The 14891-nt window shown below is 63.5% G+C and overlaps 1 protein-coding gene across 1 annotated transcript; it reads right to left on the reverse strand.

Annotated features, from left to right (window-relative positions):
• Positions 1-1500: 1500 nt before the first annotated feature.
• Positions 1501-14739, reverse strand: LOC119564582 (beta-galactoside alpha-2,6-sialyltransferase 2-like). Its single transcript, XM_037887292.1, has 3 exons — positions 14667-14739; positions 13352-13456; positions 1501-1757 (listed from the first exon to the last, which is right to left on the reverse strand). Exons 1-3 carry the CDS (start codon positions 14737-14739, stop codon positions 1501-1503), a joined length of 435 nt encoding a protein of 144 aa, XP_037743220.1.
• Between the last annotated feature and the right edge of the window lie 152 nt (positions 14740-14891).

Raw genomic sequence — 14891 nt, forward strand, 5'->3', positions numbered from 1 at the left:
GGAGCGACCGCCCAGCTGGGGGGGCGGGGGAGCTAAGCAGGGGCCGAGCACCCAGCTGGGGGCGGGGGAGCTAAGGGGGGGGGCCAAGCGCCCAGCTGGGGAGGCGGGGAAGCTAATGGGGGGCCGAGCGCCCAGCTGGGGGGGTCTGTTTGTGGGCTTGGCTGGAATTTCGGCAACCACAACGCGGCGGGGGGGGGTTTCCACAGTCGTTTATTTAAAAATAGCTGAGAGCACGTACACGCCAGCGCCCCACCCAGTTCCAGGGGACCCAGAGCCCCCAGTTCCAGGGGACCCAGCGCACCCCCCCCCTGGTTCCACGGGGACTCGGTGCCCTGCTCAGCGGCAAAGCAGGGCAGCCCAAGGGGTTGAAATTAGGCGACCAGGTGTCCGGTACCCGGTCCTAAGGGGTCCCTGGCGACTCCGGTCAGCCCCCGGTCGCGGTGCTGTGGGGCTAAAGCAGGCGAGTCCCTCGGCTCCTAGGCGGGGGGGCCACAGAGCTCCGTGTGCTGCTCCTGCCCCGAGCACCGGCTCTGCACTCCCATTGGCCGTGAACTGGCCAATTCGGGGTGTGGGGGGCAGCCCATGGAGCCTCCTGGCCCCCCGCCTAGGACCCGGACTTGCTGGCCGCTTCCGGGGCGCAGTGCGGTGCCCCAGGACACGCAAGAAGCTTGCCCCAGCCCTGAGCCCCCTCAAACCCAGAGCCTCCCCTGCACCCCAAACCCCTCATCCCTGGCCCCACCCCAGAGCCTGCACCCCCTTCCCAGAGCCTGTACCCCCTCCTGGACCTCAACCCCCAGCCTTGAGCCCTCCCAAACCCGGAGCCCCCTCCTGCACCCCAGAGCCCTCACTCCCCTCCTGCACCCCAAACCCCTCATCCCTGGCCCCACCCCAGAGCCAGCATCCCAACTCCCTGCCCCAGCCTGGAACCCACTCCTGCACCCTGAACCCCTCATTTCTGGCCCCACCCCAGAGCCCGCCCCCCTCAGTTAGAGCCCGCCCCCTCTCCCGCCCCCCAACCCCCTTCCCCCACCCACTGAAAGTGAGTGAGGGTGAGCGAGCCACAGAGGGAGGGGAAATGGAGTAAGCGGGGGCGGGGCCTCAGGGAAAGGGGAGGGGCCTCAGGGAACGGGCGGAGTTAGGGCGTCAGAAAGTTGGCAACCCTAGGTTGACTCTGGCAGGGTGGGGGAGCCCCAGTCCCTAGCGCTGCCCCCCCCATGCAGGCCCCACCCTGTTGCTTCCCCACGTTCCCATTGCTCCATCCTTGCACCACTTCCTCCACGCCCTGCGTAGGCAGGGGACTGTGGGGCTTGGGGGGGGGCGTCTGCCCTGGGGAACTGCAGTTCGGGGTGCTCCGCCTTCCAGGGCGACCCTTTGCAGTTCAGGGTAATCATCCCCCACAGGCACCCCCTGCAGTTCGGGGTGCTCACCTCCCTGGGTGCCCTGAAGTAGTTCGGGGTGCTCCCCCCTCCCCCCAAGGTGCCCCCCTGCAGTGCGGGGCGCTCACCCTCCCCGGGGGGCCCCGGTGCAGTTCAGGGTGCCGAGCCCTGGCAGCATGACCCGGCCGTGCAGGGAGACGTCGGCGTCGGAGCCGCGGTTCCGGAGCCGCACCAGGCTCTTCTCGAAGAGCAGCGGGTGGTAGGGGCCCAGCGAACAGGCCGCGTCCCGGAAGGGCTCGGGACCCCGATCGGTCCGGCGCTGCGAGGGCAGGAACTCGTACAACTGCACCAGCCGGCAAAGGGACATCATCAGCACCGTGCCTGGGGGGCAGAGAGCGGGTCACCGGCCCGTGGGGGGCCTACAGGCACCGCCCCTCCCGGCTCCTCCCAGCCACCAGGGGGCACTGCCCCATGGGGGGAATACAGGCACTGCCCCTCCCGGCCACCAGGGGGCACTGCCCCATGGGGGGGCCTACAGGCACCGCCCCTCCCGGCTCCTCCCAGCCACCAGGGGGCACTGCCCCATGGGGGGCCTACAGACACCGCCCCTCCCGGCTCCTCCCAGCCACCAGGGGGCACTGCCCCATGGGGGGAATACAGGCACTGCCCCTCCCGGCCACCAGGGGGCACTGCCCCTCCTGGCTCCTCCCAACCACCAGGGGGCACTGCCCCTCCCGGCCACCAGGGGGCACTACCCCATGGGGGAAATACAGGCACCGCCCCTCCCGGCCACTAGGGGGCACTGCCCCATGGGGGGAATACAGGCACCGCCCCTCCCGGCCACCAGGGGGCACTGCCCCTCCCGGCCACCAGGGGGCACTGCCCCATGGGGGGAATACAGGCACTGCCCCTCCCGGCCACCAGGGGGCACTGCCCCTCCCGGCTCCTCCCAACCAGCAGGGGGCACTGCCCCTCCCAGCCACCAGGGGGCACTGCCCCATGGGGGGGCCTATAGGCACCACCCCTCCCGGCTCCTCCCAACCAGCAGGGGGCACTGCCCCTCCCAGCCACCAGGGGGCACTGCCCCATGGGGGGAATACAGGCACTGCCCCTCCCGGGCCACCAGGGGGCACTGCGCCTCCTGGCTCCTCCCAGCCAACAGGGGTCACTGCCCCATGGGGGGACACACAAGGCAGGGGGGTGCCAGGCGGTCACTGGGCAGTCGTGGAGCGGTTCCAGGTGGGATGCTGGGACAGGTGCCGGGGCGGGGGGGTTCCCAGGCAGTCGTGGGGAGGTTCCGGGGGGGGGGGCAGGTGCAGGGGCAGGTGCCAGGGGGGTTCCTGGCTGGTCATGTGGAGGGGTTTCAGAGGGGTTTCCAAGGGGGGGCCTCAGGGATAAGGGGTTTGGGACAGGTGCCGGGGCAGGTGCTGGGAGGGTCCCTGGCCGGTCGGGGGGGGGTTCAGGGGGGTTTCCGGGGCGGGTGCCAGGACAGGTGCTGGGGGAGGTGCCGGGGGGGGTCCCGAGCAGTCGTGGGGGGGTGGTTCCAGGGGGGGTGCCGGGGCAGGTGCCGGGTGGGTTCCTGGCTGGTCGTGGGGGGGTTCCGGGGGGGTCCCAGGCAGTCGTGGAGGGGGTTCCAGGGGGGGTGCTGGGGCAGGTGCCAGGGCAGTTGTGGAGGAGGTTCCAAGGGGGGTGCCGGGGCAGGTGCCGAGGGGGTTCTGGGCAGTCGTGGGGGGGGTTCCAGGGCGGATGCTGGGGCAGGTGCCGGGGGGGGGGGGCCCGGGCAGTCATGGGGAGGGTTCCAGGGGAGATGCCAGGGCAGGTGCCGGGAGGGTTCCAGGGGGGTGCTGGGGGGTCCCGGGCAGTCGTGGGGGGGTGGTTCTGGGGGAGGTGCCAGGGCAGGTGCCGGGGGGGGTTCCTGGCTGGTCATGGAGGGGTTCTGGGGGGGTGCCGGGGCAGGTGCCGGGGGGTCTCAGGCAGTCGTGGGGGGGTGGTTCCAAGGGGTGGTTCCTGGGGGGTCCCGGGGCAGTTGTGGGGGGGTGATTCCAGGGGGGGCCGGGACAGATGCCGGGGGGGTTCCTGGCTGGTCGTGGGGGGGTTCCGGGGGGGTGCTGGGGCAGGTGCCGGGGGGGGCCCAGGCAGTCGTGGGGGGGCTTCCAGGGAGGGTGCTGGGGGGTCCCGGGCAGTCATGGGGAGGTGGTTCCAGGGGGGGTCCCGGGCAGTCATGGGGAGGTGGTTCCAGGGGGGGTCCCGGGCAGTCCCGCGGGGGGGGCTCACCCCGAATGACCTCGGCCGCATTCTCCTGGAGCAGGTCCCAGAGCTGTCACCGGAGCCGCGGGTGCAGGATGTGGGCGGCCTGGTGGGGGCGCCGCGCCCGCCCCGCCCGGAACTGGGTGAAGATGGGGTCGTCAGGGGTCCGGTACCACTACAGGGAGGGGCCGGTCGGTGAGAGAGACAGATCCCTCCAGCCCCCCACTGACACCCCAATGCAGCCCCTCAGCCCCCCAACACAGCCCCTGGGACCCCCCACAGGATGGGGTCGTTCCGGCTTCGGTACCACTGTCAGGCCCCCTCACAGGCCCCCCCATCCCACTGTGCTCAGCAGGGCCCTGGTGCCCATCACCCCCTATTTGTCCTCCCCAGCCCCCCGACTTTAACCTGGGACATTCGGCACCCACATCCCTGCAGCACCCCGTACACCCCACCTCCAGGGGGCCCCCACGGGGAATGAACGCCCCACATTCCCCCCATTGCCCGCCACCTCCCAGCACTCCCGTGGTGCCCTGAACACCCCCCACCCTGCCCCAGGGTCCCCCCAAGGGAATTCATCGAGTCCAAAGCTGGGCGGGATCCCGTGGGACACCGGCCAGAGACCTGGCCCCCCCCCCTCATTCCTGGCGCGGCTCGCTCCGAGAAACTGCCCCGATGGTGACCCCCCAGGCCCCTCGGGGAATCACCCAGGGTTAATCCGGCACCGTGAAAACCCTACACCTTCTTCTCCAGCCAAACCGTGGGGCGCGCTCTCCTAGGGGGCCATGGAGGAGTGTTCAGGGATGAGGCTGGGGTGCGGCTGGGGTCCACCCCTGCCATCTGAGGCCCCAGCCTCGGCCCCCTTTCCCCCGTCTGCGTCCATCCCAGGACTTGCCGGGGGCCAAGAGCCGGCCCCTGCGGGGCCCACTGGAAACTCACCCGCTCAGGGAAGGGTTCCCCACAACCCGTTACAGACCCCCGTTCCCGCAGGGACCCCGTCCCATGATCCTGCAGTGCACCGACCACCCATAACCCCCATTCCCCTGGCCCCATGGGCAAGGCAGCCAGTCCCTCCCCGGCCCCCCAGGTCTCACCTCCTGCAGGTCGGCTGCGTACGTGGCTGGTCCCAGGCCACCAGCCCCCCGGAGTCCTAGAGCGGGTTGTCCAGAAAGTGGTGCTCCTTGGACGCCATCAGCTGGGGGGTCGGGGGGGTTAGTTGGGGGGAGGGCAGCACAGTCCCCCAAATGCCTCCTTCCCCGCCCTCCAACCCCCCAGCCCCACAACCACCTCCGTCCCTGCCCTGCAAACCTTCAGCCCCCCAACCGCCTCCTTCCTTGCCCTGCGACCCCCCCCAGTCCCCCAACCGCCTCCTCCCCTGCCCTGCGACCCCCCTGTCACGGAGTCCCTGGGCGATGCTCTGGAACTGCTCCCCATGAAGCCAGGCAGGACTCTGGGGGAGTCTCCTTTCTGGGAGCAGCCTGTCTGCAGGACACACAGCTCACACAGCTTCCACCTTCCTGGGTCTGACCTCGGAGCATTCAGCATCCTCTGCCCCTCCGTGCGCTTTCCACAGCGAGTCCGCCCAGGCAGGGCTCCTGGGGAAGCCAGAGGGTCCTGCCCCCCAACTTCGCAGTCAGACGGGACTCTCAGCCAGCCAGTAACACAGAAGGTTTATTAAACGACAGGAACATGGTCTAACACAGAGCTTGTAGGTGCAGAGAACAGGACCCCTCAGCTGGGTCCATTTTGGGGGGGCAGTGAGCCAGACAACCCCATCTGCCCTTCACTCCATGTCCCAGCCAGCCCCAAACTGAAACTCTCTCCAGCCCCTCCTCCTCTGGGCTTTGTCCCTTTCCCGGGCCAGGAGGGCACCTGATTCCTTTGTTCTCCAACCCTTTAGTTCTCACCTTGCAGGGGGGAAGGGCCCAGGCCATCAGTGGCCAGGAAACAGGGTGTCGGTCAGTCTCTGTGTCCAGACCCCTGCACACACCTGCCCTCTAGGGCTCTGCAATGATCATACACCCTTACCCCACCCCCTAGAGACTTAAGAACTGCCTAGGGGAAACTGAGGCACCCCCACACTATTCAGAGGAAACATTAAGAACAGTCCCACTTCGTCACATCTCTCCCCCCTTCGAGATCGAACTGAGCGGGGTCACTTTAGCCAGTGACCTGGGGAAGTTCGAAGCCACCAACGTTCCCATGGATGGCACAGCATCTCTCCCATTCCTTGGTCGGAGTTACACCAGGCCCTTCCAGTTTCACGCCCTCCTTTAGGTCGGGGGTGGTCGATAGCACTCGCAGGCTGCATGTGAGAAGGTTTATGTGGCCTGTGCCCTTTGGCCACCCCCAAAACCCCAAGGGTCAAACTGGGATTGGGTCTTCTCCCCAACAAGCTGGCCAAACACAGCCAGTTGGTTATAGGACGGTTTAACTTTCTTAACAGCTTTCACTTCATCTGAGACCTTCTCAAAGCTCTCCACACTGGATCTTTCAACAGGAAAGTCAGTGGATCCATTCACAACAGAAAATCTCTGGCTGTTAGGAACTGAAACTTTCTTGATTAAATCACTTTCACACCCTTCAGTTGCAGTAAACTGCTTGCAAAGACTCCATGAGGATTTCTTTCCCTGGGGCTTTTCTATGCAACAGTTCATCCCTCACAGAAATTCTGCTCTTACCCTCTTTACCTAGGGCTTGCTCTAGAGGAACACTTTCCTGAGCAACAACGGACTCTTTCTGGGTCTCCCTTACATCCAGAATCACCTCTGGTCCATCCGGCGGATTCCTACACAATCCCCTTTCAGGCAAACTTACAGACTTCCTAGATAAAAGGTCAGAAGCATTCTCCTTCCCTTTGCCACACACAAGTTCAGGAATCTTTTCCTTCTTGCGACAGGTTTCCACACCCTCAGTAGGTAACACAATCACACACCTTCATGCTCTCCTTGTGCCCTGGCTAGGATCTCACCCTGATTAGACAGAGTTGCTCCACCCTTTCCAACAACACACTAGCAACAGGCAAAATACAAGCACCAGAATTGTCTGGGCTCTGGGATTTTACATAGACACTAACTGGATGCGACCTAGTTACAGGGCCATTCTCCCAACCAGACACAAACTTAGGACCCTTCCCTTCCTGGGCTTTAGCTGAATCCAGAACCAGCTCTGAGACAACTGCACTATCCTCATCCATCACAGGCTGAAAGGCCCCTTCTGTCCGCTCCACAGACAAAGAAGAGCTGGACACACTTTCTCCTTTCCCAGACACACAGCTTGGGATCTCATTCCCCTTGTCCCAGCACACAAGGCTGGTCACAGACAACTGCTTGGAGATCAGGGTAGCTCCCTCCATAGGCAAGTCAATACCCCTGACAGACACAGGCACTTTTCCTTCCCTGTCCCAATTCTCCCCCCAGCTAACAGGTAAGGTCCAGGGACACTCGTCTTCCACTCTCCTCGCCTTCCCACCCTGCTGACTAGACACATCCATCAGCTCACAAGGCTGCCTAGGCTCATCCAGACCTTCCTTACCAACACCTTGCCACTCCCCACAGATCCCCTGCCCTGCCTGTGTCTCCCCCCACTCAGCTGGGGTCTCAGCTCCCGCTGTGCTCAGCGCTGCCCTTGCTGTCCCAGTGGGGGTAGGCAGCGAGCTCGCTGCTTTCCTCACTGCATCAGAGCCAGCGTGAGCCCCTTCTCCAGTGTGCAGGGGGGCAGGGAGCATCTCTCTGTCCCACCCAGCCCCAGGGGTCTGGTTACAGGCAGGCAGGTAGCCTGAGCCTAGCCACTCCTCCCCCTGCCAGCCAGGTCATCTGCATTTTCACTGACCATTTCCCTCTCCGCCGATTGGTTCCCTGGATTCAAATTCAAACCCTTGCCAGTTACCGGAGCAGGGCCTGGATCCTGTCCCAAAGAGACACAGTCGCCCCCCAACAGGGTCTCGCAGCTGGTGTCCTGGAGAACCCCAACGACCAGCCAGCCCGACCCCTCCTGGGTCTGCACAGGGATCTGGGCAGTAGGCAGGGCGAGGGGCTTCATCCCTGGGACCCTCACCCAGCTCACACAGCCCCTCAGCATCTGAGGCTGCACCACCCAGGGCCTGACACCAGTTCTCTCTGTCCCAGGATCTCGCCACCCCAGGAATGTCTCCCCATTGACCATCACCTTCCGCTCCCACTGGGGGTCTGAGGGGCCTGGCCCCAGGAGACTCCACACAGACATATAGGTTGGGGTCAGGAGCGGGAGCCTGTCCACCTCCCCACCCATCTGGCTGACGGAGTCTATGGCCTTGGGACCCAGCGAGGGAGCTAGACACCGGGGCTTTTCCGCAGGGTCCCCCTGGTTCAGATCTCCAGCCTGCTCAAAGGCAGTGAGGTGGGCATCCACATCCCCCCACTCCTTAACCAGGGGCAGCAATTTAGTCTCGAGGTTCCCTGCGGAACTGGCCCCCCGGGGTCTATCCCCACTCACCCCTGGGAGGTCCCCTAGGCCTCTCCGCTCCCCCACCGCCAGTTCATGCTGCTGCTGCTTCTGCAGCTCTTTCTCGGGCTCTCGCTGTCTCTCACAGTCCTCTTGCTCTCTCGGACTCAGCTCCAATCCCATCCATCTCCGATCCCGTGATGGGGAACCCGATCATGAAGACCCTCGTCTGGTTGGGGACAGGAGTCTTGGGGATGCCTGGCTACCACCCCAGCTGCTCCCAGACCCTGCTATAGCCCCATGTGGGGTCAGGAATCTGTTCCTTAGAGCCGTCATCCTCCTCCAGCTGCACGATTAACTGTGCCTTGGTGAACTTTCCAATGCTCAACCCTCTCTTTCGGCACAGGGTTACAATGTCCTTCTTCAGGAGACGGTGACAGGCCATCGCTCCGCTCTTCCCAAGTCCCTGGGCGATGCTCTGGAATTGCTCCCCAGGAAGCCAGTCAGGACTCTGGGGGAGTCTCCTCTCTGGGAGCAGCCTGTCTGCAGGACACACAGCTCACACAGCTTCCACCTTCCTGGGTCTGACCTCAGAGCATTCAGCCTCCTCTGCCCCTCCGTGCGCTTCCCACAGCGAGTCCGCTCAGGGCAGGGCTCCGGTGGAAGCCAGAGGGTCCTGCCCCCCAATTCCGCAGTCAGACGGGACTCTCAGCCAGCCAGTAACACAGAAGGTTTATTAGATGACAGGGACATGGTCTGACACAGAGCTTGTAGGTGCAGAGAACAGGACCCCTCAGCTGGGTCCATTTTGGGGGGCCGTGAGCCAGACAACCCCATCTGCCCTTCACTCCATGTCCCAGCCAGCCCCAAACTGAAACTCTCTCCAGCCCCTCCTCCTCTGGGCTTTGTCCCTTTCCCGGGCCAGGTGGTCACCGGATCCCTTTGTTCTCCAACCCTTTAGCTCTCACCTTGCAGGGGGGAAGGGCCCAGGCCATCAGTGGCCAGGAAACAGGGTGTCGGTCAGTCTCTGTGTCCAGACCCCTGCACACACCTGCCCTCTAGGGCTCTGCAATGATCATACACCCTTACCCCACCCCCTAGAGACTTAAGAACTGCCTAGGGGAAACTGAGGCACCCCCACACTATTCAGAGGAAACATTAAGAACAGTCCCACTTCGTCACATCTCTCCCCCCTTCGAGATCGAACTGAGCGGGGTCACTGTAGCCAGTGACCTGGGGAAGTTTGAAGCCACCAACGTTCCCATGGATGGCGCAGCATCTCTCCCATTCCTTGGTCGGAGTTACACCAGGCCCTTCCAGTTTCACGCCCTCCCTTAGGTCGGGGGTGGTCGATAGCACTCGCAGGCTGCATGTGAGAAGGTTTATGTGGCCTGTGCCCTTTGGCCACCCCCAAAACCCCAAGGGTCAAACTGGGATTGGGTCTTCTCCCCAACAAGCTGGCCAAACACAGCCAGTTGGTTATAGGACTGTTTAACTTTCTTAACAGCTTTCACTCCATCTGAGACCTTCTGAAAGCTACCCACACTGGGTCTTTCAACAGGAAGTCAGTGGATCCATTCACAACAGAAAATCTCTGGCTGTTAGGAACTGAAACTTTCTTGATTAAATCACTTTCACACCCTTCAGTGGCAGTAAACTGCTTGCAAAGACTCCATGAGGATTTTTTTCCCTAGGGCTTTTCTATGCAACAATTCACCCCTCACAGAAATTCTGCCCTTACCCTCTTCACCGAGGGCTTGCTCTAGAGGAACGCTTTCCTGAGCAACAACAGACTCTTTCTGGGTCTCCCTTACATCCAGAATCACCTCTGGCCCATCTGGCGGATTCCTACACAATCCCCTTTCAGGCAAACTGACAGACTTCCTAGATAAAAGGTTAGAAGCATTCTCCTTCCCTTTGCCACACACAAGTTCAGGAATCTTTTCCTTCTTGCGACAGGTTTCCACACCCTCAGTAGGTAACACAATCACACACCTTCATGCTCTCCTTGTGCCCTGGCTAGGATCTCACCCTGATTAGACAGAGTTGCTCCACCCTTTCCAACAACACACTAGCAACAGGCAAAATACAAGCACCAGAATTGTCTGGTCTCTGGGATTTTACATAGACGCTAACTGGATGCGACCTAGTTACAGGGCCATTCTCCCAACCAGACACAAACTTAGGACCCTTCCCTTCCTGGGCTTTAGCTGAATCCAGAACCAGCTCTGAGACAACTGCACGACCCTCAACCGTCACAGGCTGAAAGGCCCCTTCTGTCTGCTCCACCGACGAAGAGCCGGACACACTTTCTCCTTTCCCAGACACCCAGCTTGGGATCTCATTCCCCTGGTCCCAGCACACAAGGCTGGTCACAGACAACTGCTTGGAGATCAGGGTAGCTCCCTCCATAGGCAAGTCAATACCCCTGACAGACACAGGCACGTTTCCTTCACTGTCACACTTCTCCCCCCAGCTAACAGGTAAGGGCCAGGGACACTCATCTTCCACTCTCCTCGCCTTCCCACCCTGCTGACTGGACACAGCCATCAGCTCACAAGGCTGCCTAGGCTCATCCAGACTTTCCTTACCAAGCACCTTGCCACTCCCCACAGATCCCCTGCCCTGCCTGAGTCTCCCCCCACTCAGCTGGGGTCTCAGCTCCCCCTGTGCTCAGCACTGCCCTTGCTGTCCCAGTGGGGGCAGGCAGCGAGCTCGCTGCTTTCCTCACTGCATCACAGCCAGCCTGAGCCCCCTCTCCGGTGTGCAGGGGGGCAGGGAGCATCTCTCTGTCCCACCCAGCCCCAGGGGTCTGGTTACAGGCAGGCAGGTAGCCTGAGCCTAGCAGCTCCTCCCCCCTGCCAGCCAGGTCATCTGCATTTTCAGTGACCATTTCCCTCTCCGCCGATTGGTTCCCTGGATTCAAATTCAAACCCTTGGCAGTTACAGGAGCAGGGCCTGGATCCTGCCCCAAAGAGACACAGTCGCCCCCCAACAGGGTCTCGCAGCTGGTGTCCTGGAGAACCCCAACGGCCAGCCAGCCCCACCCCTCCTGGGTCTGCACAGGGATCTGGGCAGTAGGCAGGGCAAGGGGCTTCATCCCTGGGACTCTTACCCAGCTCACACAGCCCCTCAGCCTCTGAGGCTGCACCACCCAGGGCCTGACACCAGTTCTCTCTGTCCCAGGATCTCGCCACCCCAGGATGTCTCCCCATTGACCGTCACCTTCCGCTCCCACTGGAGGTCTGAGGGGCCTGGCCCCAGGAAACTCCACCCAGACATATAGGTTGGGGTCAGGAGCGGGAGCCTGTCCACCTCCCCACCCATCTGGCTGACGGAGTCTACGGCCTTGGGACCCAGCGAGGGAGCTAGACACCGGGGCTTTTCCGCAGGGTCCCCCTGGTTCAGATCTCCAGCCTGCTCAAAGGCAGTGAGGTGGCATCCACATCCCCCCACTCCTTAACCAGGGGCAGCAATTTACTCTCGAGGTTCCCTGCGGAACTGGCCCCCCGGGGTCTATCCCCACTCACCCCTGGGGGGTCCCCTAGGCCTCTCCGCTCCCCCACCGCCAGTTCATGCTGCTGCTGCTTCTGCAGCTCTTTCTCGGGCTCTCGCTGTCTCTCACAGTCCTCTTGCTCTCTCGGACTCAGCTCCAATCCCGTCCGTCTCCGATCCCCCGATGGGGAACCCGATCACGAAGACCCTCGTCTGGTTGGGGACAGGAGTCTTGGGGATGCCTGGCTACCACCCCAGCTGCTCCCAGACCCTGCTATAGCCCCATGTGGGGTCAGGAATCTGTTCCTTAGAGCCGTCATCCTCCTCCAGCTGCACGATTAACTGTGCCTTGGTGAACTTTCCAATGCTCAACCCTCTCTTTCGGCACAGGGTTACAATGTCCTTCTTCAGGAGACTGTGACAGGCCATCGCTCAGCTCTTCCCAAGTCCCTGGGCGATGCTCTGGAATTGCTCCCCAGGAAGCCAGTCAGGACTCTGGGGGAGTCTCCTCTCTGGGAGCAGCCTGTCTGCAGGACACACAGCTCACCCGGCTTCCACCTTCCTGGGTCTGACCTCGGAGCATTCAGCCTCCTCTGCCCCTCCGTGCACTTCCCACAGACAGTCTGCCCAGGCAGGGTCCTGGGGGGGCCAGAGGGTCCTGCCCCCCAATTCCGCAGTCAGGCTGGACTCTCAGCCAGCCAGTAATACAGAGGTATATTAGACGACAGGAACATGGTCTAACACAGAGCTTGTAGGTGCAGAGAACCGGACCCCTCAGCCGGGTCCATTTTGGGGGGCCGTGAGCCAGACAACCACGTCTGCCCTTCACTCCATGTTCCCAGCCAGCCCCAAACTGAAAACTCCCCCCAGCTCCCCCCCCACCCCGGGCTTTGTCCCTTTCCCGGGCCAGGAGGTCACCGGATTCCTTTGTTCTCCAACCCTTTAGCTCTCACCTCGCAGGGGAGAAGGGCCCAGGCCATCAGTGGCCAGGAAACAGGGTGTCGGCCATTCTCTGTGTCCAGACCCCTGCACACACCTGCCCTCTAGGGCTCTGCAAAGATCATACACCCTTACCCCACCCCCTAGATACTAAAGAACTGCACAGGGGAAACTGAGGCACCCCTACATTATTCAGAGGAAACATTAAGAACAGTCCCACTTCGTCACACCCCTCCAACTGCCCCCTCCCACTGCCCTGCAACCCCCAGCCCCCCAACCGCCCCCTCCCCCGCAACCCCCCAACCACCCCTCCCCCTGCCCTGCAACCCCCCAGCCCCCCCAACCGCCTCCTTCCCTGCCCTGCGACCCCCCCCAGCCGCCTCCTTCCCTGCCCTGCGACCCCCAGCCCCCCAACCACCTCCTCCCCCGCCCTGTGACCCCCCCCAGCCCCCCAACCACCTCCTCCCCCGCCCTGCAACCCCCCCAGCCCCCCAACCACCTCCGTCCCTGCCCTGCGACCCCCCAGCTGCCTGCTCCCCCACCCTGCAACCCCCCCAACCGCTCCCTCCTCTTCCCTGCAACCCCCAGTCCCCCATACGCCTCCCCCAGCCCTACTACAACCCCCCAGCCCCCCAACCGCCTCCCCCCCAGCCCTGCAACCACCCAGCCCCCCAACCGCCTCCCCCCCCGCCCTGCAAACCTCCAGCCCCCCAACCGCCTCCCCCCGCCCTACTACACCCCCCAGTCCCCCCAACCACCTCCTCCCACACGCTGCAACCCCCCAGCTGCCTCCTCCCCACCCCTGCAACCCCCCCCCCATCCCTCACCTCCAGAACTGCCCCCTGCTGCCCCTCCCTGGCTCCTCCCCCCACAGCCCCCCTGGGAATTGAGCAGCCGCAGGGTGGTTTTGGAGCCCACGTCGCGCTCGTAGCCGGCCGTTGGAGCCGCGTTGAATCTCAGCTCCGCGTCGTGGGTGTCTGGGCAGAGAGGTCGCACACCCCCGAGTGCCCCCAAGCGAATGGGGCTGCACCCACAGATCGGAGACAGGGCTTGGGGGGCATCGGAGCTGGGGAGGGGGGCATCTAATCTACCTTCCTCCTCCCCATACACCTTTCTTCACCCCCCTCCCCACGCCCCTCCATTGTGCCATCCCCATATACCCTCACCCCCTCCATCCCCCATCCAGCCCTATACCCACCCTCCATCCCCCCAAAACATCCCTCAATCCCTATATACACCCCTCCATGCCCCCACACCCCTCCTCCCTCCATCCAGCCCCCTATACACCCCTCACTCCCCTCCATCCCCCATACAGCCCTATACACGCCTCCATCCATCCCTCAATCCCTATACACACTCCTCCATGCCCCCACACCCCTCCCCCATACAGCCCTATACACCCCTCCCTCCCGCCCCATATACACCCCTCCCTCCCCCATACAGCCCTATACACCCCTCCATCCCCCCCATACATCCCTCAATCCCTATACACACTCCTCCATGCCCCCACACCCCTCCTCCCTCCATCCAGCCCTATACACCCCTCCATCCATCCCTCAATCCCTATACACACTCCTCCATGCTCCCACACCCCTCCTCCCTCCATCCAGCCCCCTATACACCCCTCACTCCCCTCCATCCCCCATACAGCCCTATACACCCCTCCATCCCCCCTATACACGCCTCCCTCCCCCATATACACGCCTCCATGCCCCCACACCCCTCCCTCCCCCATATACACCCCTCCATGCCTCCACACCCCTCCTCCCTCCATCCATCCCCATATACACCCGTCACCCACCCCTCCATCCACCCCCCTCACTCCCCTCCATCCCTCATACAGCCCTATACACCCCTCCATCCCCCATACATCCCTCCCTCCCCTTATACAGCCCCATATACACCCCTCCCTCCTGCATATACACCCCTCCATGCCCCCATACTCCCATCCCCATACCCCTCCATCCCCCTATACAGCCCCACATACATCCCTCCTCCCCATTTACCCCCACACCCCTCCATCCCCCCTCACCCCCATACACACCCCTGTACTCCATCATCCCCCCCTCACCCCCCTCCTTCCCCCCCTCCATGCCCCTCACCCCCCTGCCCCTGGCTCTCCCCGCCCTGGGCTCCCCAGGCTGGAGACAGAGACACAAACAGTCGCCCCGGGGGGGCAGGACTCACCTTGCCCAGCCCATCGGGTCCCTGGGAGCCGCCGCATCGCATCCGGAGCCTCCAGCCCCACCAGGGGCGTCATGGACCGGGGAGACCACATGTGACCCAGCCACGCCCCTGCCCCCCTCAGCTCTGCCGGGGCCCCTCACTCCCGACCCACAGCCCCTGCTAGCCCAGCCCTGGGCCCCCCCCAGCTCCGCCGGGGCCCCTCACTCCAGCCCTGGGCCCCCTGGG

Source organism: Chelonia mydas, chromosome 28 (genome assembly GCF_015237465.2).
Source record: "Chelonia mydas isolate rCheMyd1 chromosome 28, rCheMyd1.pri.v2, whole genome shotgun sequence".
Classification (NCBI taxonomy): domain Eukaryota; kingdom Metazoa; phylum Chordata; order Testudines; family Cheloniidae; genus Chelonia; species Chelonia mydas.

Bases quoted from the DNA above. Each gene is read 5' to 3' on its own strand.
- LOC119564582 (XM_037887292.1), bottom strand. From the start codon at position 14,739: ATGACGCCCCTGGTGGGGCTGGAGGCTCCGGATGCGATGCGGCGGCTC. The intron at 13,457-14,666 runs GTGAGTCCTGCC...CTCTCTGCCCAG, and splicing joins GACCCGATGGGCTGGGCAAG to ACACCCACGACGCGGAGCTG. The intron at 1,758-13,351 runs GTGGGGGGAGGA...TCTGCCCCCCAG, and splicing joins GCTCAATTCCCAGGGGGGCT to GCACGGTGCTGATGATGTCC.